The 23,362-nt window shown below is 45.0% G+C and overlaps 4 protein-coding genes across 5 annotated transcripts; all 4 read right to left on the bottom strand.

The window, feature by feature from the left end:
• Window positions 1-70: 70 nt before the first annotated feature.
• On the bottom strand, window positions 71-1,033 carry LOC123502186. Its single transcript, XM_045251421.1, has 3 exons — window positions 998-1,033; window positions 690-878; window positions 71-574 (listed from the first exon to the last, which is right to left on the bottom strand). The coding sequence occupies exons 1-3, from the start codon at window positions 1,007-1,009 to the stop codon at window positions 155-157; spliced, it is 621 nt and encodes a 206-aa protein (XP_045107356.1). The 5' UTR covers window positions 1,010-1,033; the 3' UTR covers window positions 71-154.
• Window positions 1,034-6,345: 5,312 nt separating this feature from the next.
• On the bottom strand, window positions 6,346-7,538 carry LOC123502196. The gene is made up of 3 exons (XM_045251436.1): window positions 7,477-7,538; window positions 7,166-7,354; window positions 6,346-7,050 (listed from the first exon to the last, which is right to left on the bottom strand). The coding sequence occupies exons 1-3, from the start codon at window positions 7,486-7,488 to the stop codon at window positions 6,805-6,807; spliced, it is 447 nt and encodes a 148-aa protein (XP_045107371.1). The 5' UTR covers window positions 7,489-7,538; the 3' UTR covers window positions 6,346-6,804.
• A 5,109-nt stretch (window positions 7,539-12,647) lies between these two features.
• LOC123502188 (pro-resilin-like) lies at window positions 12,648-13,659 on the bottom strand. 2 transcript variants are annotated; one of them, XM_045251425.1, is made up of 3 exons: window positions 13,533-13,659; window positions 13,227-13,415; window positions 12,648-13,111 (listed from the first exon to the last, which is right to left on the bottom strand). In XM_045251425.1, the coding sequence occupies exons 1-3, from the start codon at window positions 13,542-13,544 to the stop codon at window positions 12,773-12,775; spliced, it is 540 nt and encodes a 179-aa protein (XP_045107360.1). In that variant the 5' UTR covers window positions 13,545-13,659; the 3' UTR covers window positions 12,648-12,772. The 2 variants fall into 2 exon arrangements, with proteins under 2 accessions (XP_045107360.1, XP_045107358.1); XM_045251423.1 differs by having other exon boundaries at window positions 13,503-13,563.
• A 5,489-nt stretch (window positions 13,660-19,148) lies between these two features.
• LOC123502044 (adhesive plaque matrix protein-like) lies at window positions 19,149-21,972 on the bottom strand. The gene is made up of 3 exons (XM_045251196.1): window positions 21,897-21,972; window positions 21,635-21,820; window positions 19,149-21,452 (listed from the first exon to the last, which is right to left on the bottom strand). The coding sequence occupies exons 1-3, from the start codon at window positions 21,906-21,908 to the stop codon at window positions 19,149-19,151; spliced, it is 2,502 nt and encodes an 833-aa protein (XP_045107131.1). The 5' UTR covers window positions 21,909-21,972.
• Window positions 21,973-23,362: the final 1,390 nt, after the last annotated feature.

Here is a 23,362-nt window from a genome sequence, read left to right as displayed (position 1 = left end):
CAACTGGAGGCAACCAAGGATGGATTTACTCAACCCGGGTGGTATAATTACCAAAAAGTGTATTGATAATGGTTTTATTATAAATCATGAACACAGATTGCTCCGTGAGCATTATAAGCGTACGGAAGAGGAGACGCCGCTATGTGTGGCGGCGCTACTGGCAGGTTGCAGCTGGCAGCGACACGCTAGTAATAAGGCCTTGGCTCGTATGACCCGTGTTCATGGGAGTCTGGCTTGTATGAAGGTCTTGGCCTGTATGGCTTGTATGGGTCATCTTCGTATGAGCCAGGCTTGTATGGGTCATCTTCGTATGAGTCAGGCTTGTATGGGTCACCTTGTATGAGCCATGGCCGTGGCCGCCTTTGTGATGCTTGTCTTTCTTCACGGGGGTGTAGGTGACCGTGGCTTTGTAGCCTTTCTTGCCGTCTACGATGTAATGCACCTCCTGTCTGCGATAGTCAGGCAACACCACATCGTACCAGCCCTTGGTGACGTACCCTTTGCGCTCCTCCCAGTGGCCGAAGTCGTTGTAGTATTTGTCCTTCACTCTGTAGTGGAAGTTGTAGTCCGGTTTCTGATGAAGAGAGATAAGGAGAGAGAGGTGAATGAGACGCGACAACAGACGGAGGCTATGGAGGAAGATATGGCATTGAAGAGGAGGCAACAGTGAGGTTGATGGGGCAGGTTACCTTGTTATGTGAGTCGTGGTAGGAGGAACCTCCGTGGTGACGTTTATCGTCGTAGGGATCATCATCGTACCGGTCATCATCGTATGGATCGTGATCGTAGCGGTCTTTGTCGTAGGGATCAGGATCGTAGTCCTCGTGGGAGACTTTTTCAGCTAAGGAAACGGCGGCCAAGGCTGCCAGCAGCAGGATCTGGAAAGGAGGAATATCTCGGTATTATATAGGATATCAGCTGGCCTCCTGTTATTGGTAGTTATGTGTACAATGTATTATTGTATACTGGCAAATTGAGTGAAAAGAGGAGGAAATACTTTATAAGACATGTTGTTGTGAGCGTGTGCAGAGGATGACTGGTGGAGATGATGGCTGCTTGCCTGTTATATATTGTGATGGCGCGAGGGGTGAGGGGTTCTTAGAAAGGGAGATATATTCCATCCTCTTTTTGTAATATCGGTTGTAACATTAACCTGATAACCTGCAGCAAGTGATGTGAGAGGCACCCATCAGGAATGCCGACAGGACAGTGACACGACCTTCAGGGTTGGTGGGGGGAGAGGAACAGTGACACGGTGCTCAGTGTTGGTGGGGTGGGGACGGACAGTGACACGGTGCTCAGGGTTTGTGGGGGGGGACGGACAGTGACACGGCGTTCAGGGTTGGTGGGGGACGGACAGTGACACGGTGCTCAGGGTTGGTGGGTGGGGAGGGACAGCGACACGGTGCTCAGGGTTGGTTGGGGGGGAGGGACAGTGACACGATGCTCAGGGTTGGTGGGGAGTTGGAGGGACAGTGACACGGTGCTCAGGGTTGGTGGGGAGTTGGAGGGACAGTGACACGATGCTCAGGGTTGGTGGGGAGTTGGAGGGACAGTGACACGGTGCTCAGGGTTGGTGGGGAGTTGGAGGGACAGTGACACGCTGTTCAGGTTTGGGAGGATGGGAATGTGGCATGACTCCCAGGTTGGGTTAGTGAGAGGAGTGAGCTGGATAGGTGTATGATCTTCAGGGTTTGTAGCGATAAAGTGATTTTTTTTCTTTTTTTATGGAAGAGGGAAGACTGTCAAGGGCAACAAAATATTAATAAAATATGGTCCACTTGAACTGCAGTATACCTAAAAGATCTGAGAGAGTTAGCCAAAAGCCAGGGACAAATATCATGACTCTTCTCTTAAAAGAAGTCAAGTCGTAGGAAGATGGAAATACAGAAACAAGCAGGGAGTTCCAGAATTTGCTAGTGAAAGATATGACTGATTGAGATTACTTGTTAACTCTTGTATTAGAGGGTTGGACAGAATAGGGATGAGAGGAAGAAAATAACCTTGTGCAGCGATGCTGCAGGAGGGGAGGCATGCAGTTAGCAAGATCAATAGTTAGCATTAGTCAGCAGTTAGCATGAATATAGCGATACTCCTTGCACCAATTCATTTTTCAGACGTATGCACCTGGTCACACTTGTACACTTCTGTTATTATTACATCTCTGCTTCACTTTTATCTACAATATTTTTTATTTCGTTCAAAGAGAAAGGTAGTAATGTTAAGTTCATAACAATATTCATCTTTCGAATTAAGTTTTATCTTATATTTTACGATGAACTAAGAATATGATTAATTTTGTTGCTCCTTACTTTAGTCACTGGCTACCAAATTGTTTGTAAACCCTGCTCTAGCTATAAAAAGATGCCCAAACATATCCAAAGCTTTCAGTGGGTACCCTATCGCGTCCATAGATCGCGAAGGGTGCACAATCGTCCCCTGTGTCCCATAAGGTGCACGAATACCCCATGGCTCGGTAATGGATGAACAAACGCCGCAATTGCTCCCAAACGTTGCATGAAAACGCCTGTGGCTTCAAAAAGGATACACAGATACACCCGTGACTCCCAAAGGGTGCACAAACACGTCCGTGTGTTCTGGAGGGTGCACTAAATAAGCCCGTGGCTCCCAAAGAGCGCACGAACACGCTGATTGCTCCTAAAGGTCCACGAACACGTCCGTGGCTTGGAAAGGATGCAGAACACGACCGTGTGGCAGAAAGTATCCACGAACACGCTCGTGTGTCACAAAGGGTGCACGAACACGTTCTTGGCTCCCAAAAGGTGCACAAACACGCCCGTGGCTACCAAAGGATGCACGAACACGCCCGTGGCCCCCAAGAGGGTGCACGAACACGTGCGTGGCTCCCAAAGGGTGCACGAACACGTCTGTGGCTTCCAAAGGGTGCACGAACACGCCTGTGGCTTCCAAAGGGTGTACGAACACTGTGGCTCCCAAAGGGTGCACGAACATGCCAGTGACTCTCAATGGGTGCACGAACACGCCTGTGGCCCCCAATGAGTGCACGAACCCGCTAGTGTCCCCTAAAGGATGTAAGAAGACGGCCGTGGCTCCCAAAGGGTGCACAAACACGCCCGTGACTCCCAAAGGGTACACGAATACGCCCGTGCCTCTCAAAGAGTGCACGGAGAACAAACACGCCCGTGACTCCCAAGGGGTGCACGAACACGCCATGTATCTCTGGCATGGAGCTATACATTCCTCATACTTTCTCTAACCCTAAAGCTAAAAAGCCTTGGTTTAACTCTGCTTGTTCTCGTGCTGTCAATGATAGAGAGGCGGCTCACAAACGGTTCCGTAGCCATCCAACTGCTGAAACTCATGCCCTATATATTTCTGCCCGTAATCATGCCAAATCTATTCTCCAACTTACTAAAAACTCTTTCATCAATAGAAAATGTCAAAGTCTTTCCAATTCTAACTCCTCTCGAGATTTCTGGCATCTAGCCAATAATATCTCTAACAACTTTACTTCTTCGTCTTTCCCTCCTTTACTTCATCCAGATGGCTCTACAGCTGTCTCTTCTTTTCTAAAGCTGAACTCTTCGCTCAAACCTTTGCTACCAACTCAACTTTGGATGATTCTGGGCATATTCCTCCTACTCCTCCACCCTCTGACTACTTCATCCCTAAAATTAAAATTCTTTATAAAGACGTTTTCCTGGCCCTCTCTGGCCTTGATTCTCGGAAGGCTTACGGTCCGGATGGAGTCCCTCCTGTTGTTCTCAAAACTGTGCTTCCGAACTCGCTCACTGCCTGGTCAAACTCTTTCATCTGTGTCTCTCTACTTCTATTTATCCTTCTTGCTGGAAGTTTGCTCACATTCAACCTGTCCCTAAAAAGGTGACCACTCCAATCCTTCTAACTACCGCCCTATAGCTTTGATTTCCTGCCTTTCTAAAGCCTTTGAGTCTATCCTTAATAGGAAGATAATGAGGCATCTATCAGCTCACAACCTTCTCTCTGATTGCCAGTATGGTTTCCGTAAAGGCAGATCTACTGGTGATCTTCTTACTTTCCTAACTGAATCTTGGTCATCCTCTTTTAGGGACTTCGGTGAAACCTTTGCTGTCGGCCTTGACATATCGAAAGCCTTCGATAGAGTCTGGCACAAATCTTTAATTTCTAAACTACCCTCCTACGGATTCTATCCTTCTCTCTGTACCTTCATCTCCAGTTTCCTTTCCGATCGTTCTATTGCTGCTGTAGTAGACGGTCACTGTTCTTCCCTAAAACTATCAACAGTGGTGTTCCACAGGGTTCTGTCCTATCACCCACTCTCTTTCTATTATTCATCAATGATCTCCTAAATCTGACTCAATGCCCTATCCACTCCTATGCTGATGATACCACCTTGCATTATTCAACAGCGTTCAACAGACGCCCAACCCAACAACAATTAAATGACTCAAGGCGAGATGCTATAGGACGCCTAACTTCTGATCTTTCACTTGTTTCTGATTGGGGCAGAGAAAACCTGGTTTTGTTCAATGCCTCAAAAACTCAATTTCTACAACTATCTACTCGACATAACCTTCCAGACAACTATCCTCTCTTCTTCAATAACACTCAACTTCCCTCTCCTCTACATTAAACACACTCGGTCTATCCTTCACTAAAAATCTAAACTGGAAATTTCACATCTCTACTCTTGCTAAATCAGCTTCCAAGAAGTTAGGTGTCCTGTGGCGTCTTCGTCCATTTTCTCTCCCTCCCAGCTGCTTGCTCTGTACAGGGCCTTATCCGCCCGTGTATGGAGTATGGCTCTCATGTCTGGGGGATCCACACACAGCTTTACTAAACAAGGTGGAATCTAAAGCTTTTCGTCTTATCAACTCTTCTCCTCTAACTGACTGTCTTGATTCTTTAAGTCACCGCCGCAATGTTGCATCTTTATCTGTCTTCTACCGCTGTTTTCATGCTGTCTGCTCTTCTGAACTTGCTAACTGCATGCCTTCCCCTCCTGCGGCCTCGCTGCACAAGACTCTCTACTTCTTCTCATCCCTATTCTGTCCATCTTCCTAATGCAAGAGTTAACCAGTATCTTCACTCCTTCATTCCCTACACTGGTAAACTCTGGAACTCTCTACCTGTGTCTGTATTTCCACCTGCCTATGACTTAAACTCTTTCAAAAGAGGAGTGTCAAGACACCTCTTACGTTAACTGGACCCTCCTTTTAGATTTTTTTGTTTTTTCTCTTTCTCCTACTTTCCTCTTAACAGGGCCTGGCAACCAGCGGGATTTTTTTTTTTCCAACACTTTGTTTTCCCTTGGCCAGTGCCCTTGTAATGTAAAAAAAAAAAAAAAAAAAGTATTTCTCAATGAGTGCAGGAAAACTTCTGTGGCTCCCAAAGGGTGCACGAACACGCTCATGGCTCCCAAACGGTGCACGAACACGCTCATGGCTCCCAAAGAGTGCACGAACATGCTCATGGCTCTCAAAGGGTGCACGAAAACGCTCGTGGCTCCCAAAGGGTGCACGAACACGCTCATGGCTCCCAAAGGGTGCACGAACACGCTCATGGCTCCCAAAGGGTGCACAAACACGCTCGTGGCTCCCAAAGGGTGCATGGATACGCTCATGGCTCCCAAAGAATGCACGAAAACGCTCGTGGCTCCCAAAGGGTGCACGAACACGCTCATGGCTCCCAAAGGGTGCACAAAGACGCTCGTTGCTTCCAAAGGGTGCATGAATACGCTCATGGCTCCCAAAGGGTTCACGAACACGCCCGTGTCTCTCAAAGAGTTCACGAACACGCCCGTGTCTCCGAAAGGGTGCACTGCTACAGTTTGGAAATGTTTTACATGTTTTATTCGTAAAAAATAAGAGAAATGTTATTCCTTTATTTGTAAAGTATTGTGTTATTTCATTGCATTTTACACACAAAAAGACAGTCATGTTTGGTCTTCAAATACACGCTGTATATGTCTGGAGTGGTATGACTGCAGGGACAAAAACCACTTATCTGTTAGCTTTCGTAAAGATGTCGCTTATTTTGCAAGTGTTGGTGATGCGCTGTGAGTAGTGCGCTACTAGTTCAGGCAGAGCCATCCTCCCCTTGTGTTTAAAAAAAAAGGGGGTTTCACTTTGGTGCGCAATGAATTGAAGGGAAACTTTGAAGGAATAGGCCTATTATCCAAAGTGTGCATGGCCTTGCACTCAATTAGTGTTGTGTGTCAATCAGGAGAAGCGACAATCACTGTCCATCAAATGCTCACTTGAACGGTGATGTTTTATATCAGTCGGTAAAATTTAAGAAAAGATAAATAAAAAAAATAAATAAATAAAACAAACGAACACAGAAAGAGGCAAAAAAAATTTTTTTCAAGTAACGTTACTGTCATTATATAACGAAGATTTAGATAAAAGAGTGAGTTGTGGTTAACGGCAAATATAAAGAGATAAAGGTACATGTGTGCACATCACGGCAAGGTAGGAAGTGGCACTGGAACAACTGGAGGCAACCAAGGATGGATTTACTCAACCTGGGTGGCATAATTACCAAAAAGTGTATTGATAATGGTTTTATTATAAATCATGAACACAGATTGCTCCGTGAGCATTATAAGCGTACGGAAGAGGAGACGCCGCTATGTGTGGCGGCGCTACTGGCAGGTTGCAGCTGGCAGCGACACGCTAGTAATAAGGCCTTGGCTCGTATGACCCGTGTTCATGGGAGTCTGGCTTGTATGAAGGTCTTGGCCTGTATGGCTTGTATGGGTCATCTTCGTATGAGCCAGGCTTGTATGGGTCATCTTCGTATGAGTCAGGCTTGTATGGGTCACCTTTGTATGAGCCATGGCCGTGGCCGCCTTTGTGATGCTTGTCTTTCTTCACGGGGGGTGTAGGTGACCGTGGCTTTGTAGCCTTTCTTGCCGTCTACGATGTAATGCACCTCCTGTCTGCGATAGTCAGGCAGCACCACATCGTACCAGCCCTTGGTGACGTACCCTTTGCGCTCCTCCCAGTGGCCGAAGTCGTTGTAGTATTTGTCTTTCACTCTGTAGTGGAAGTTGTAGTCCGGTTTCTGATGAAGAGAGATAAGGAGAGAGAGGTGAGTGAGACGCGACAACAGACGGAGGCTGTGGAGGAAGATATGGCGGTGAAGAGGAGGTAACAGTGAGATTGATGGGGCAGGTTACCTTGTTATTTGAGTCGTGGTAGGAGGAACCTCCGTGGTGACCTTTATCGTCGTAGGGATCATCATCGTACCGGTCATCATCGTATGGATCGTGATCGTAGCGGTCTTTTTCGTAGGGATCAGGATCGTAGTGCTCACGTGAGACTTTTTCAGCTAAGGAAACGGCGGCCAAGGCTGCCAGCAGCAGGATCTGGAAAGTAGGAATATATCGGTATTATATAGGATATCAGCTGGCGTCCTGTTACTGGTAGTTATGTGTATAATGTATTATTATATACTGGCAAATTGAGTAAAAAGAGGAGGAGGAAATACTTTATAAGACATGTTGTTGTGAGCGTGTGCAGAGGATGACTGGTGGAGATGATGGCTGCTTGCCTGTTATATATTGTGATGGCGCGAGGGGTGAGGGGGTTCTTAGAAAGTGAGACATATTCCATCCACTTTTTGTAATATCGGTTGTAACATTAACCTGATAACCTGCAGCAAGTGATGTTAGAGGTAATCATCAGGAATGTCGACAGGACAATGACACGACCTTCAGGGTTGGTGGGGAGAGAGGGACAGTGACACGGTACTCAGTGTTGATGGGGGGGAGGGACAATGGTACGATGCTCAGTGTTGGTGGGGGGGGGGGAAGGACAGCGACACGGTGCTCAGTGCTGGGATGATGGAAAAGTGGCATGACTTCCAGGTTGGGTTGGAGAGAAGGAGTGGGCGGGATAGCAGCACGATATTTAGGGTTGGTGGCGGTAAAGTGATATTCATTGCACCAATGCATTTTCAGAAGTAAGCACTTGGTCACATTTGTAGAGTTCTGTAATTATTACCTCTCTGATTCACTTTTATTTACGATGAAAATGTCTTGTTTTCTTTTATTCTCAGTGAAAGATAGTAATGCTAAATTCGTGATATTCATCCTTCGAAATACAATTTATCTTATATCATACGATGAACTGAGAGTATGCTTAATCTTGTTGATCTTTACTTAAGCCAATGGCTACCAAATGGTTTCCAAACCAAGCTGTACTCATGAAAAGATGCCCAAACATATAAATGGCTTCCAGGTGACACCCAAACCCGTCCATTGCTCGTGGATGGTACACGAACATACCCATGGCTCCCATAGGGTGCACGAACATACCCATGGCTCCGAAAAAGATGAATAAACGCCGCCGTTGGTCCCAAACGATGCACGAGCACGCCAGTGGCTCCCAAAAGGATACAGAGATACACCCATGGGTCTCAAAGGGTACACAAATACCCACCTAGCTCCGAAAGGACGATCGAACGTGCCCGTGGCTCCCAAAGTGTGTACAAACACACCCGTGGCTCCCAAAAGGAATCACAGACACACCCGTAGGTCTCAAAGTTAGCGCTCAAGTGGGCTTTTTTCTAACTTTCTCTTTTTTGCCCTTGGCTGGCCCTCTTCCCTACGTAAAGAAAAAAAAATTAAAATAGAAGGGTGCATAAACACGCCCATGGCTCCAAGAGGGTGCATGAACACGCCCGTGGCTCCCAAAGTGTTCACGAACACGCCCGTGGTTCCTAAAGTGTTTACGAAAACGCACGTGCCTCCCAAAGTGTTCACAAACACGCCCATGGCTCCCAAAGTGTTCACAAACACGCCCATGGCTCCCAAAGTGTTCACGAACACGCCCGTGGCTCCCAAAGTGTTCACGAACAACGCTCGTGGCTCCCAAAGTGTTCACGAACACGCTAGTGGCTCCCAAAGTGTTCACGAACACGCCCGTGTCTACCAAAGTGTTCACGAACAACGCTCGTGGCTCCCAAAGTGTTCACGAACACGCTAGTGGCTTCCAAAGTGTTCACGAACACGCCCGTGGCTCCCAAAGTGTTCACGAACAACGCTCGTTGCTCCCAAAGTGTTCACGAACACGCCCGTGGCTCCCAAAGTGTTCACGAACAACGCTCGTTGCTCCCAAAGTGTTCACGAACACGCTAGTGGCTCCCAAAGTGTTCACGAACACGCCCGTGACTCCCAAAGTGTTCACGAACACGCCCGTGGCTCCCAAAATGTTCACGAACACGCCCGTGACTCCCAAAGTGTTCACGAACACGCCCGTGGCTCCCAAAGTTTTCACGAACACGCCCGTGTCTCCCAAAGTGTTCACGAACACGCCCGTGCCTCCCAAAGTGTTCACGAACACGCCCGTGGCTCCTAAAATGTTCACGTACACGCCCGTGCCTCCAAAATTATTCACGAACATGCCCGTGTCTCCCAAAGTGTTCACAAACACGGCCGTGGCTCCTAAAATGTTCATGAACACGTTCGTGTCTCCCAAAGTGTTCACAAACACGCCCGTGTCTCCAAAATTATTCACGAACATGCTCGTGTCTCCCAAAGTGTTCACGAACACGCCCGTGGCTCCCGAAGTGTTAACGAAAACGCCCGCGACTCCCAAAGTGTTTACGAACACCCCCGTGGCTCCGAAAGTGTTAACGAAAACGCCCGTGACTCCCAAAGTGTTCACAAACACGTCCGTGACTCCCAAAGTGTTCACGAACACGTCCGTGGCTCCCAAAGTGTTCACGAAAACCCCCTTGCCTCCCAAAGTGTTCTCAAACACGCCCGTGTCTCCCAAAGTGTTCACAAACACGCCCGTGTCTCCCAAAGTGTTCACGAACACGCCCGTGTCTCCCAAAGTGTTCACGAACACGCCCGTGTCTCCAAAGTGTTCACAAACACGCCCGTGTCTCCCAAAGTGTTCACAAACACGCCCGTGTCTCCCAAAGTGTTCACGAACACGCCCGTGTCTCCCAAAGTGTTCACAAACACGCCCGTGTCTCCCAAAGTGTTCACGAACACGCCCGTGTCTCCCAAAGTGTTCACAAACACGCCCGTTGCTCCCAAAGTGTTCACGAACACGCCCGTGTCTCCCAAAGTGTTCACAAACACGCCCGTGTCTCCCAAAGTGTTCACAAACACGCCCGTGTCTCCCAAAGTGTTCACAAACACGCCCGTGTCTCCCAAAGTGTTCACGAACACGCCCGTTGCTCCCAAAGTGTTCACGAACACGCCCGTGTCTCCCAAAGTGTTCACAAACACGCCCGTGTCTCCCAAAGTGTTCACGAACACGCCCGTGTCTCCCAAAGTGTTCACGAACACGCCCGTGTCTCCCAAAGTGTTCACAAACACGCCCGTGTCTCCCAAAGTGTTCACAAACACGCCCGTGTCTCCCAAAGTGTTCACGAACACGCCCGTGTCTCCCAAAGTGTTCACGAACACGCCCGTGTCTCCCAAAGTGTTCACGAACATGCCCGTGTCTCCCAAAGTGTTCACGAACACGCCCGTGTCTCCCAAAGTGTTCACGAACACGCCCGTGTCTCCCAAAGTGTTCACGAACACGCCCGTTGCTCCCAAAGTGTTCACGAACACGCCCGTTGCTCCCAAAGTGTTCACGAACACGCCCGTGTCTCCCAAAGTGTTCACGAACACGCCCGTGTCTCCCAAAGTGTTCACGAACACGCCCGTTGCTCCCAAAGTGTTCACGAACACGCCCGTTGCTCCCAAAGTGTTCACGAACACGCCCGTGTCTCCCAAAGTGTTCACAAACACGCCCGTGTCTCCCAAAGTGTTCACGAACACGCCCGTGTCTCCCAAAGTGTTCACGAACACGCCCGTGTCTCCCAAAGTGTTCACGAACACGCCCGTGTCTCCCAAAGTGTTCACGAACACGCCCGTGTCTCCCAAAGTGTTCACGAACACGCCCGTTGCTCCCAAAGTGTTCACGAACACGCCCGTTGCTCCCAAAGTGTTCACGAACACGCCCGTGTCTCCCAAAGTGTTCACGAACACGCCCGTTGCTCCCAAAGTGTTCACGAACACGCCCGTGTCTCCCAAAGTGTTCACGAACACGCCCGTTGCTCCCAAAGTTTTCACGAACACGCCCGTGTCTCCCAAAGTGTTCACGAACACGCCCGTTGCTCCCAAAGTGTTCACAAACACGCCCGTGTCTCCCAAAGTGTTCACAAACACGCCCGTGTCTCCCAAAGTGTTCACGAACACGCCCGTGTCTCCCAAAGTGTTCACGAACACGCCCGTGTCTCCCAAAGTGTTCACAAACACGCCCGTGTCTCCCAAAGTGTTCACAAACACGCCCGTGTCTCCCAAAGTGTTCACGAACACGCCCGTGTCTCCCAAAGTGTTCACAAACACGCCCGTGTCTCCCAAAGTGTTCACGAACACGCCCGTGTCTCCCAAAGTGTTCACGAACACGCCCGTGTCTCCCAAAGTGTTCACAAACACGCCCGTGTCTCCCAAAGTGTTCACAAACACGCCCGTGTCTCCCAAAGTGTTCACGAACACGCCCGTGTCTCCCAAAGTGTTCACAAACACGCCCGTGTCTCCCAAAGTGTTCACAAACACGCCCGTTGCTCCCAAAGTGTTCACGAACACGCCCGTGTCTCCCAAAGTGTTCACGAACACGCCCGTTGCTCCCAAAGTGTTCACGAACACGCCCGTTGCTCCCAAAGTGTTCACAAACACGCCCGTGTCTCCCAAAGTGTTCACAAACACGCCCGTGTCTCCCAAAGTGTTCACGAACACGCCCGTTGCTCCCAAAGTGTTCACAAACACGCCCGTGGCTCCCAAAGTGTTCACAAACACGCCCGTTGCTCCCAAAGTGTTCACGAACACGCCCGTTGCTCCCAAAGTGTTCACAAACACGCCCGTGTCTCCCAAAGTGTTCACAAACACGCCCGTTGCTCCCAAAGTGTTCACGAACACGTCCGTGGCTCCCAAAGAGTACACTATTAATTTAGAAATATTTTACATATTTCATTCGTAAAAAGAAAATAATTGATTTGGTTGTAAAGTGTTTTGTAATTTTATTGCATTTTACATACATGTTTTGGTTTTCAAATACACGCTCTACATGTCTGGAGTTGTATGGCTGCAGGGCCAAAAGCGACATTTATGTTATCTTTCGTAAAGATATTGCTTATTTTCCAGGTGTAGGTGAGGCTCGCTGAGTTGGACGCCGCTAGTTCAGGTAGAGCTTTCTTTCCCTTGTCTTTGAAAAAATAAAATGGTTTCACTTTGGTGCGCCATGAATTGAAGGGAAACTTTAAAGGAATAAGCCTATTATCAAAGGAGTGCATGGTCTTGCACTAAATCAGTCTTGTGTCTCATCAGGAAAAGCGATTCTCACTGTCCATCAAATGCTCACCAGAACGATGATGCTTTATATCAGTCAGTAAGATTTCAGAAAAGGATAAATAATAAAAAAAGATCAATAAATTGAACGGACATATGAAGAGGGAAGTTACTTTTCCAAAGTAATATTACTACTAGCACTGAATAAAAAAGAGTTTTAGATAAAAGGTAAAGTAGTGGTGGACGGTACAGATGAGATGAAGGTGCAGGCGTGCACACCACGGCAAGGTTGGAAGTGACGCTGAAACAGCTGTGGTCAGCTAAGGATGGATTTACTCAACTCGGGTGGCATAATTACCAAAAAGTGTATTGACAATATTTTTATTATAAATCATGAACACAGGTTGCTACGTGAGCATTATAAGCGTAGGGAAGAGGAGGCGCCGCTATGTGTGGCAGCGCTACTGGCAGGTTGCGGCTGGCGGCGACACGCTAGTAATAAGGCCTTGGCTCATATGACCTGTGTTCATGGGAGTCTGGCTTGTATGAAGGTCTTGGCCTGTATGGCTTGTATGGGTCATGTTCATATGAGCCAGGCTTGTATGGGTCATCTTCGTATGAGCTATGCTTGTCTTTCTTCACGGGGGTGTAGGTGACCGTGGCTTTGTAGCCTTTCTTGCCGTCTACGATGTAATGCACCTCTTGTCTGCGATAGTCAGGCAGCACCACATCGTACCAGCCCTTGGTGACGTACCCTTTGCGCTCCTCCCAGTGGCCGAAGTCGTTGTAGTATTTGTCCTTCACTCTGTAGTGGAAGTTGTAGTCCGGTTTCTGATGAAGAGAGATAAGGAGAGAGAGGTGAGTGAGACGCGACAACAGACGGAGTCTGTGGAGGAAGATATGGCGGTGAAGAGGAGGCAACAGTGAGGTTGATGGGGCAGGTTACCTTGTTATGTGAGTCGTGGTAGGAGGAACCTCCGTGGTGACCTTTATCGTCGTAGGGATCATCATCGTAGCGGTCATCATCGTATGGATCGTGATCGTAGCGGTCTTTGTCGTAGGGATCAGGATCGTAGTGCTCGTGGGAGACTTTTTCAGCTAAGGAAACGGCGGCCAAGGCTGCCAGCAGCAGGATCTGGAAAGGAGGAATATCATGGTATTATATAGGATATCAGCTGGCCTTACTGCACTGGTGCATCATGTGTTGTATGAATGTACTGACGGATTTAGTAAGAAGAGCAGGAGCAAGTACTTTGTAAGTCATGTTGTTGTGAATGTGCACAGAAGATGACTGGTGAAGGAGACGGCTGCCTGCCTCTTATATACTCGTGTGGCGTGTTGGGTGGATCACTGGTAAGCGTCAGAAAGTGAACTGTAAACAGACCGGTTTTTACTCCCTTTACTGTAACATCAACCTGCAGGAGGTAATGGTATAGTGAAAATAATGTTGTTGAAACCAGTGTTCTATCTTTTTGCCACAAGATGTCCATTGCTGCTTACTGGGGGCTTGTGTTGGCTTTCTTCGTCATCGATGATGGGGTAGTTTCTTCGTGATAGTATTTGGTAATCTCATATTCTTATATGATGGACTATGGATGTGATGTGAAGACTGGCAATAATCTTCTCTTCCCAAATAGTTTACTTTTCTTATGACTTTCTCTAACTTCTGGTTATAGTAATATGTTCGCCAGGTAACTCTGCGGGCGTTTCATGTTTTATTATTTCCTGTTATTCTTCGGCAGTGTCGCAATATAAATATCACCATGCGTCTTCCTTCCGTCTTTCTCAATATGACCTTCCTACGCCCAATGAAATTGCTTATTTATAGTTTAGTATATTTCAGTTCATAGAAGAACACTGTAAATGATTAATTGGTTAATTCATACTAATGAGAAACATTAATAGAATTACAGTATAAAAACCTTTCTTAAATCATATAGATAGGAAAAATTGACCTAAGTAGTACACAAAGATATTGGTGGATCTGAAAAAAAGAAAACGATGATTAAGCAATTTCATTTTCCATATGCTTAATTCTTACGGTGGTTTTTACAGTTAAGTGGACGATAGATCTAGTTTAGAAGACAGGACTCTAAGCAGAACATGTCTGGCAAAAGTGAAGACAACGAAAATGATTAAAGAAAATAATGATATAACAAAAATTCAGAGTATAGAGTAGGTTATACTGTATAGTTCTCATTCCCATATTATAAGAAGGATATAGGTCTATTACAATCAGCGAAAAGGATGCTGAGGATGAGGGCTGTTCCCTACGAAACGAGATTTAAGCTGTTAAATTTACTTTCCTGAGAGAGACGCAGGTTAGTAGGGGACCTGATGGAGGTATGTAAGTGGTATAGGGAAATATTAGAACAGTTCTTAGGATCATTAGCCAGGATAGAACCGGAAATAATCTGTTTAAGCATGAAAAATTGAGGTTTAAGAAGCAAATGAGAAGGAACTGGTTTTCTAACAGAGTGGCTGATTAATGGAACGGACTCAGTAATCATGTTGTTAGTGTTGAGTCAAAAAGGAACATTATAAAAAAGATTAGACAAACTTATGGATGGGGATGAAGTAATTATTAAGTTCCTTTGCTCATACAGAGAATGCCACGTGTAAGCCTGATGGCCTCTTGCAGCTTCCTTCCTTTTCTTATGTTCTAATGTTGCTATGAGAAAAAAAAAAAAAGAACATGTGATGTCTTATAGAACAACAGTAGGAACTAGTAGCAGTTGGAATTAGTTACTGTTCCCTCGACACTATTGAAATTTATTATCTTTCTTATAATAAACAAAACATAAATTTTAGATACGTTTATAGTTTAATATTAATTATGTAACCAATTACATAAACAGAGAGTAAAGTTATATATATATATATATATATATATATATATATATATATATATATATATATATATATATATATATATATATATATATATATATATATATGTGTGTGTGTGTGTGTGTGTGTGTGTGTGTGTGTGTGTGTGTGTGTGTGTGTGTGTGTGTGTGTGATTTTAACATTTTTTTTCATAATCGTAAACACTAACTACAGTAGCGAGGAATTATGTATAATGGAATCATAATTGTGAAACAGAACCTAATACTGATAATGAAACCAAAGTAAACACGGATTACGAAAAAAAAACATAAAATTCTTCTTTTACATGACAATAAAATGTAATCACAAAATTGTTATGACTAAATACACGATACTTGAATCTTGAAAACACGAAGCATAACCATGTACACAGAATATGAAGGTAAGAAGATAACTAAACAATTCTTATTGTTTTGTCCATTATATATCATTAGATACTAATCACAAAATTTTATCTGGCATGGAGGCTTACATTCCTCACTCTTTCTGCTAACCTAAACTTTCCAAACCATGGTTCAACACAGCCTGTTCATCACAGCGCTATACATGATAAAGAGGTAGCCCCCAAAGGTACTTGAGCCTTCCATCATCTAAATCTCTTGCACTTTATATTTCTGTTTGGAATCATGCCGAGTTTGTTCTCCAACCTGCAAAATACTCCTTCAAAGATGAAAAAAAAAATGTCAGTCTCTTGAAGTGCTACTCCCCTCGAGACTTCAGGTATCTGACCAAAAAACATTGCTAATAACTTTACTTCTTCAGCTTTTTCTTCTTTATTTCATCCTGATGGCACCACTGCCATAACATCTGTCTTTAAAGCCGAACTCTTCTTTCAAACTTTTGTTAAATATGCTACTTTGAATGATCCAGTTTTTTTTTTTTTTCTTTTTCCATGTTATGGCCTATAGTGCCTGTAGGTTTACTTGAAGAGTATGTATAGGATGCGCTGTTCAGCTTCCACCCATTAATGGCGCAGGCCATTTTATTTACAGTGGTATCCATATCACCACCCAAACGCATCTTTGGTGGAACCACCTAGAACCTAGGTATCATGATGACATGTAGGTAAATTTAAACCACTCGATAAATTGCAAAGTTTCAAAGCGGTCCGTGGTGGGACTCGAAACTACGCGTGGACGTCTGCCCAATCCCACGCCCACCACCTTATCCACTATGCCATCGCCTCCTTCTCCTCCCTTTGGCTATTTCATGCCTTTAGTTAAAATTCTTCACAGTGATGTTTTCCATGCCCTTGCTGACTTAAACCGTCGGAAGACTTATGGACCTGATGGGGTTCTTCATATTGTTTTCAAAAATTGTGCCTCTGTGCTTGCACCGTACCTGGCCAAGCTCCTTAAACTCTGTCTATCGACTCCTGGTTTTCCTTTTTGCTGGAAGTTTTTCTTACATTCTGCTTGTTCCTAAAAAGAGTTACCGCTTTAATCCCTCAAACTACCGCCTTGTAGCTTTGGTCGCTTACTTACCTAAAAGTATTTGAATCTATCCTCAATAAGGAGATTTTTAAACTTCGTTCTTCTATTTGATCGCTAGTATGGCTTCCGTCAAGGCTGCTTTACTGGTGATCTCCTGGTTTCCTTACTGAGTATTAATCATCCTCTTTTAGAAATTTTTTTTAATCTTTTGCAATTGCCTTAGACATATCAAAAGCTTTTGATGGAGTTTAGTTTTTCTCCGGCCGTTCTATGGCGGCTGTGCTGTAGGCTGCCACTATTTTTTTTCCCTAAATCCGTTGAAAGTGGCGTTCCTCAGGTTTCTCGTCTGTCAACCACTTTCGTTCTATTATTCATCAATGATCTTCTATCCTAAACTATTTGCCTAATCCATTCCTATGCTGATGATACCACCCTACACTTTTTCACGTCTTTTCTGACGTAAACAGGTTATCTAGGAACGCCAAAGAGCGCCTGACTTCTAATCTCTCTGTGATTTCTGATTTGGGAGAAGAAACTTTTTATGTATTTTTCAATGCCTCAAAAACTCAATTCCTCCATCTATCAACTCAACACAATCTCCAGACAATCATTCTCGCTCTTTTTCAATGACACTCTTCTACAGTAAATATTCTCGGTCTAACCTTTATTTATAATCTAAACTGGAAACTTCACATCTCATCTCTTGTTAAAACATCTTCTCTAAGATAAGGCGTTTTGAAATGCCTCGGTCAGTTTTTCACACTCCCCTCACCTGCTAACTCTAAACAAGTACCTCAGCTTGCTATGTATAGAGTACTCTTCGCATATATGGGGGGCAAGTTCCATTTATATTGTTTTATTGGATAGGGTGGAATCAAAAGCTTTTAGTCTCATCAATTCCTGTCGTCTGATTGATTGTGTTCATCTTTATCTCATCACCCCAATGTTGCATCTCTTTCTATCTTCTACCGCTATTTTCAAGCTAACTACTCTTCTGATCTTGCTAACTGCATGCCTCCCCTCCTCCCGCGGTCTTACTGCATAAAACTTTCTTCTTCCTCCCACCCGTGTTCTGCTCACCTCTTTAATGGAAGAGTTAACTAGTACTCTCAATCATTCATGCTTTTATCTGATAAACTCTGAAAATCTCTGCTTTTGTATTTTCATATTTCTATGACCTAAATTCTTTTAAGAGGGAGATTTCAAGACATTTGTCTATCTTTTTTAAGGTAACTGTCAGCTAAGTGGTCCTTTTTGTTAACTGTTTCTGTTGTCCTTCGCCAGTTTTTATCTTTTACATAAAGAAAAAGAAATGCATGATGCGAAGTAATGGAAACGCATGTAAATTAAAAATCATAAAATATATGAACATATGAACTGATCCAAAGTGTTTGAAAATCAAAACAGATCTACAGACACCGAACCTGTAAAATAATGTTTTACAAAATAACGGCCGTATGCTTAGACAAATGTGTAGAGGAAAAAGTGCATTACACTTCAGCAAGGTATGTTGAAGACGGGCTACAAAGAGTCGTCTCGTGGCTACACACATTATTCGAACATTCCGTAAGAGGAGTATAGAGAAAAGTGATTAGATCCTCTCCTGTCCACTTTGTATTAAACATTTTAGTATTTTCAATGAATTGCGTTGCACATTGTAATACAGCAACTGATTCCAAATATATATGATTTATTTAGTATGTCCAGGATACAAATAGAAATATTTACTGCTTCATAGTTAAGAAAATGATAGTCCAAACATCTGTTTGAAACACTGTGTAAATATTTTATTTCTTGACAGAGGTACCATCCTCGCCGCATTCCACAATTGTGTTCTACACGATTGTGGAAGTGCCATGCGACAAAATGCTCTGTTTCAAGCATTCAAAATATCTGAGTTAGCCGCATGTGGTTCGTATAGGTAACACAACTGTGACGTGGCACTTTTCATGTTCAAGCATGCAGCCATGATGATCAAAATATCATTCATGCAGAAATCTGAAAAAAAATAAAATGTCTCTTGTTGTTTTCTTCTCTTCTGCATTTAATCTTAAAAATATTTCTTACATTACTTTCTCCTCTTGGAGCATCTTACACAAAAGTACTTTGAAACGGAAGCGTAAAAAATGTGAGCTTAGTGTGTTTTTGTGTTTTCAGCATTGCCTTATATAGAAATGTAAAATGTGAAATTGAATGTAATTGGGATGTTTTAAGATTTGCATTTTTATTAAAAAGAAATCCCCATGCTTTATTTATATAGTTGCTTTTTTTCCTATGTTTTGATTCGTAATTACTTAAGGCAGATTTTGTACAAAAGTTTAATTCACATAGAAAAATATTTTCTTTATTTATTGGTGATGTCCTCTCTTCTCTCTTTTCCTACCGTATCAGTAGATATATTTTTTTCAAACCACTCAAATGTTAGGATAGAATAAACATCACCAATTTTTTTATAGCATTTATTAAAAAAGTAATAAAAAGAAAAAAAATAGAGGAGGTACCTGCCCGTCCCTTTATCCCTTCTAAAAATGAGCTTGAGGAGGTGCTCACCTCTCATACGAGTGAATGGGAATATACAGTGGGTTGTGTTCACGGCTGTATGGGTCTGGCTTATACTGTGGTTTATAGTCATAAGAGACAGGATTGTATGGTCTTGGCTTGTACACAGATTCATATTCACTGGAAACTTCCTTCGATTGAGGCCTTGAGGTGTAGAAGATTGGCTCATATTCGCGGTAGTCTTCTTTGTACTTTGAGTCATTTTCGTATGAGCCACGTTTGAATGGGTCATCTTCGTAGGAGCCATGTTTGTATGGGTCATCTTCGTATGGTCTGGGCTTGTAAGGGTCATAGTTATTGGAGTCATATTTATGTGGATCATCTTCGTAAGAACTTTGCTTGTATGGATCATATTCATAAGATCCTCGCTTGTGTGGATCATCTTTGTAGGATTCATCCTTATGCGGGTCATCTTTGTATGATTCATCCTTGTATGGATCATCCTTGTATGAATCAGGCTTGTACGGGCCACCATCGTATGAGGTTGGCTTGTACGGGTCATCTTCATATGGTGTGGATTTGTAAGGATCATCTTCGTGGGAGCTTGCTTTATATGTGTCATGTTTATTGGAACCATGTTTGTATGGATCATCTCCGTATGATCCTGGTTTGTATGGTCTATCCTCGTATGAGCCGTGCTTGTATGGTCCATCCTCATATGAACTAGGCTTGTATGGTCCATCCTCATATGAACTAGGCTTGTATGGTCCATCCTCGTATGAACTAGGCTTATATGGTCCATCCTCGTATGAACTAGGCCTGTATGGTCCATCCTCGTATGAACCAGGCTTGTATGGTCCATCTTCGTATGAACTAGGCCTGTATGGTCCATCCTCGTATGAACTAGGCTTATTTGGTCCATCCTCGTATGAGCCAGGCTTGTATGGTCCATTTTCGTATAAGCCAGGCTTGTGTGGTCCATCCTTGTATGAGCCGGGCTTGTATGGTCCATGTTCGTATGAGCCAGGATTGTATGGTCCATGTTCGTATGAGCCAGGATTGTATGGTCCATGTTCGTATGAGCCGTGCTTGTGTGGTCCATCATCGTATGAGCCAGGCTTGTATGGTCCATCCTCGTATTTGCCATGATGCTTGTATTGGTCATCTTCGTATGAGCCTGTCTTGTATGGTCCATCCTCGTATGAACTAGGCTTGTATGGTCCATCCTCGTATGAATCCTCATATGAACCGTGCTTGTATGGTCCATCCTCGTATGAGCCAAGTTTGTATGGTCCATCCTCATATGACCCGTGCTTGTATGGTCCATCCTCGTATGAGCCAGGCTTGTATGGTCCATCATCGTATGAGCCTATCTTGTATGGCCCATCCTCGTATGAACTATGCTTGTATGGTCCATCCTCGTATGAGCCTGTTTTGTATGGTCCATCCTTATATGAACTAGGCTTGTATGGTCCATCCTTATATGAACTAGGCTTGTATGGTCCATCCTCATATGAACCTGGCTTGTATGGTCCATCCTCGTATGGGCCGGGCTTGTATGGTCCATCCTCGTATGAGCCACTCCTGTATGGTCCATCCTCGTATGAACCAGGCTTGTATGGTTCATCATCGTATGAACTAGGCTTATATGGTCCATCCTCGTATGAACTAGGCCTGTATGGTCCATCCTCGTATGAACCAGGCTTGTATGGTCCATCTTCGTATGAACTAGGCCTGTATGGTCCATCCTCGTATGAACTAGGCTTATTTGGTCCATCCTCGTATGAACCAGGCTTGTATGGTCCATTTTCGTATAAGCCAGGCTTGTGTGGTCCATCCTTGTATGAGCCGGGCTTGTATGGTCCATGTTCGTATGAGCCAGGATTGTATGGTCCATGTTCGTATGAGCCAGGATTGTATGGTCCATGTTCGTGTGAGCCGTGCTTGTGTGGTCCATCATCGTATGAGCCAGGCTTGTATGGTCCATCCTCGTATTTGCCATGATGCTTGTATTGGTCATCTTCGTATGAGCTATGCTTGTATGAGTCATGTTCGTATGAGCCAGGCTTGTATGGGTCATCTTCGTATGAGCCACGCTTATGTGGGTCACCTTTGTAGGAGCCATGGCCGTGGCCGCCCTTGTGATGCTTGTCTTTCTTCACGGGGGTGTAGGTGACCGTGGCTTTGTAGCCTTTCTTGCCGTCTACGATGTAATGCACCTCTTGTCTGCGATAGTCAGGCAGCACCACATCGTACCAGCCCTTCGTGGTGTAGCCTTTGCGCTCCTCCCAGTGGCCGAAGTCGTTGTAGTATTTGTCCTTCACTCTGTAGTGGAAGTTGTAGTCCGGTTTCTGACCAAGAGAAAAATAAATTGATTAGTGAGTTAATGATGGCTGTAAATGAAGATTTTGGGAGAAGATATGGGATGAAGTATTACTATATTGTATGAAAGATTGTGTTAGAAATGATGGTGGTGATAATTGTGGTAGTGTTGTAGTTAAGGTGTCAGGGAATGTCTTGGTTGCTTGCTTACCTTGCTATATTCTGAATCGTGGTAGGAAGAACTAGAATGGTGATATGCATCGTGGTAGGAGGAACCGGTGTGGTAATCAGACTCGTTGGAAGCGGAGCCAGAATGGTAGTGTTGATGTGAAGAGTGCCGCTCGTGTAAAACATCATCAGCCAGCCCGAGCACCGCCACGGCAGCCACCATCAAGATCTAGAAAGAAGGAATTGTGCATGTCTTGTGCGTCTCTCAGTGCTGTGATAAACACAGAGCAGTTATGCCTAAGTACCTTGTACGACATGTTAGCATTTTCTGCAGAAGGTTTCAGTGTCTGATGTATATATACATAGGCAATACCAGGAACCGGTAACTCGAGATCAGAGCAGCATGTGGTGGGCATGTTTTTGCCTCAAAGGTTATGAAGTTTGTACTAATCTAAAAAAGAAGGATGATAGAAACCTGTTGACTGAGGTCGCATCTTTACTTTCACTGTAGGCAGAAGACAGCTTCCTGGTAGATATCAGCATTTCCTTAGGACAGTTTAAATATTTAAACATGCAGGAGAGGCCTCAGGATAATATGCAATAATTGGCGAACAGGCAAAGGGAGTAAAACCGAGCAGAATAACAGCAAGAAGCATGGAAAGCGGGATGTAGGTCAGCCAAAAAAATTTGTTGTACTTCTTTATTAATTTATAAAAGCAGAAAACAATGTTTTAAAGACAAGGAAACAATGATGACAAGAGCCTCTTGCATTTTCTTCATATTGCAGCAAAAATTTCCTTCACGTTTGATGAGAAAGCATACCACATCATTCCATGACTTGCGATCAACATTGTGGCGTGGTCTTGCCAGTGTTGTTGCTGTGACCGGGAGGAATACTGGAGCTCACATGCTTACGTTTTTCAAGGTTGATCGACAGAAACACACACACACACACACACACACACACACACACACACACACACACACACACACACACACACACACACACACACACACACACACACACACACACACACACACCGCGTAGTGTAGTGGTTAGCACGCTCGACACACAATCAAGAGGGCCGGGTTCGAGTCCCGGCGCGGCGAGGCAAATGGACAAGCCTCTTAATGTGTGGCCCCTGTTCACCTAACAGTAAATAGGTACGGGATGTAACTCGAGGGGTTGTGGCCTCGCTTTCCCGGTGTGTAGAGTGTGTTGTGGTCTCAGTCCTACCCGAAGATCGGTCTATGAGCTCTGAGCTCGCTCCGTAATGGGGAAGACTGGCTGGGTGACCAGCAGAAAACCGAGGTGACTCACACACACACACACACACACACACACACACACACACACACACACACACACACACACACACACACACACACACACACACACACACACAAACATCGGTCTATGAGCTCTGAGCTCGCTCCGTAATGGGGAAGAATGGCTGGGTGACCAGCAGACGACCGAGGTGAATTACACACACACACACACACACACACACACACACACACACACCGCGTAGTGTAGTGGTTAGCACGCTCGACTCACAATCGAGAGGGCTGAGTTCGAGTCCCGGGGCGCCGAGGCAAATGGGCAAGCCTCTTAATGTGTGGCCCCTGTTCACCTAGCAGTAAATAGGTACGGGATGTAACTCGAGGGGTTGTGGCCTCGCTTTCCCGGTGTGTGGAGTGTGCTGTGGTCTCAGTCCTACCCGAAGATCGGTCTATGAGCTCTGAGCTCGCTCTGTAATGGGGAAGACTG

The sequence above is a fragment of the Portunus trituberculatus genome, chromosome 10 (assembly GCF_017591435.1).
Source record: "Portunus trituberculatus isolate SZX2019 chromosome 10, ASM1759143v1, whole genome shotgun sequence".
Classification (NCBI taxonomy): Eukaryota; Metazoa; Arthropoda; class Malacostraca; order Decapoda; family Portunidae; genus Portunus; species Portunus trituberculatus.
This window is presented reverse-complemented; position numbering and strand designations above follow the sequence as displayed.

Coding starts and splice junctions, on each gene's coding strand:
- LOC123502044 (XM_045251196.1), bottom strand. Junction 21,453..21,634: donor ACGATTCAGAATATAGCAAG/GTAAGCAAGCAA, acceptor TCTCTTGGTCAG/AAACCGGACTACAACTTCCA.
- LOC123502188 (XM_045251423.1), bottom strand. CDS start 13,544: ATGACTTACAAAGTACTTGCTCCTGCTCTTCTTACTAAATCC. Junction 13,416..13,502: donor CTGCTCTTCTTACTAAATCC/GTCAGTACATTC, acceptor CCTCCTTTCCAG/ATCCTGCTGCTGGCAGCCTT. Junction 13,112..13,226: donor ACCACGACTCACATAACAAG/GTAACCTGCCCC, acceptor TCTCTTCATCAG/AAACCGGACTACAACTTCCA.
- LOC123502186 (XM_045251421.1), bottom strand. Junction 575..689: donor ACCACGACTCACATAACAAG/GTAACCTGCCCC, acceptor TCTCTTCATCAG/AAACCGGACTACAACTTCCA.
- LOC123502196 (XM_045251436.1), bottom strand. Junction 7,051..7,165: donor ACCACGACTCAAATAACAAG/GTAACCTGCCCC, acceptor TCTCTTCATCAG/AAACCGGACTACAACTTCCA.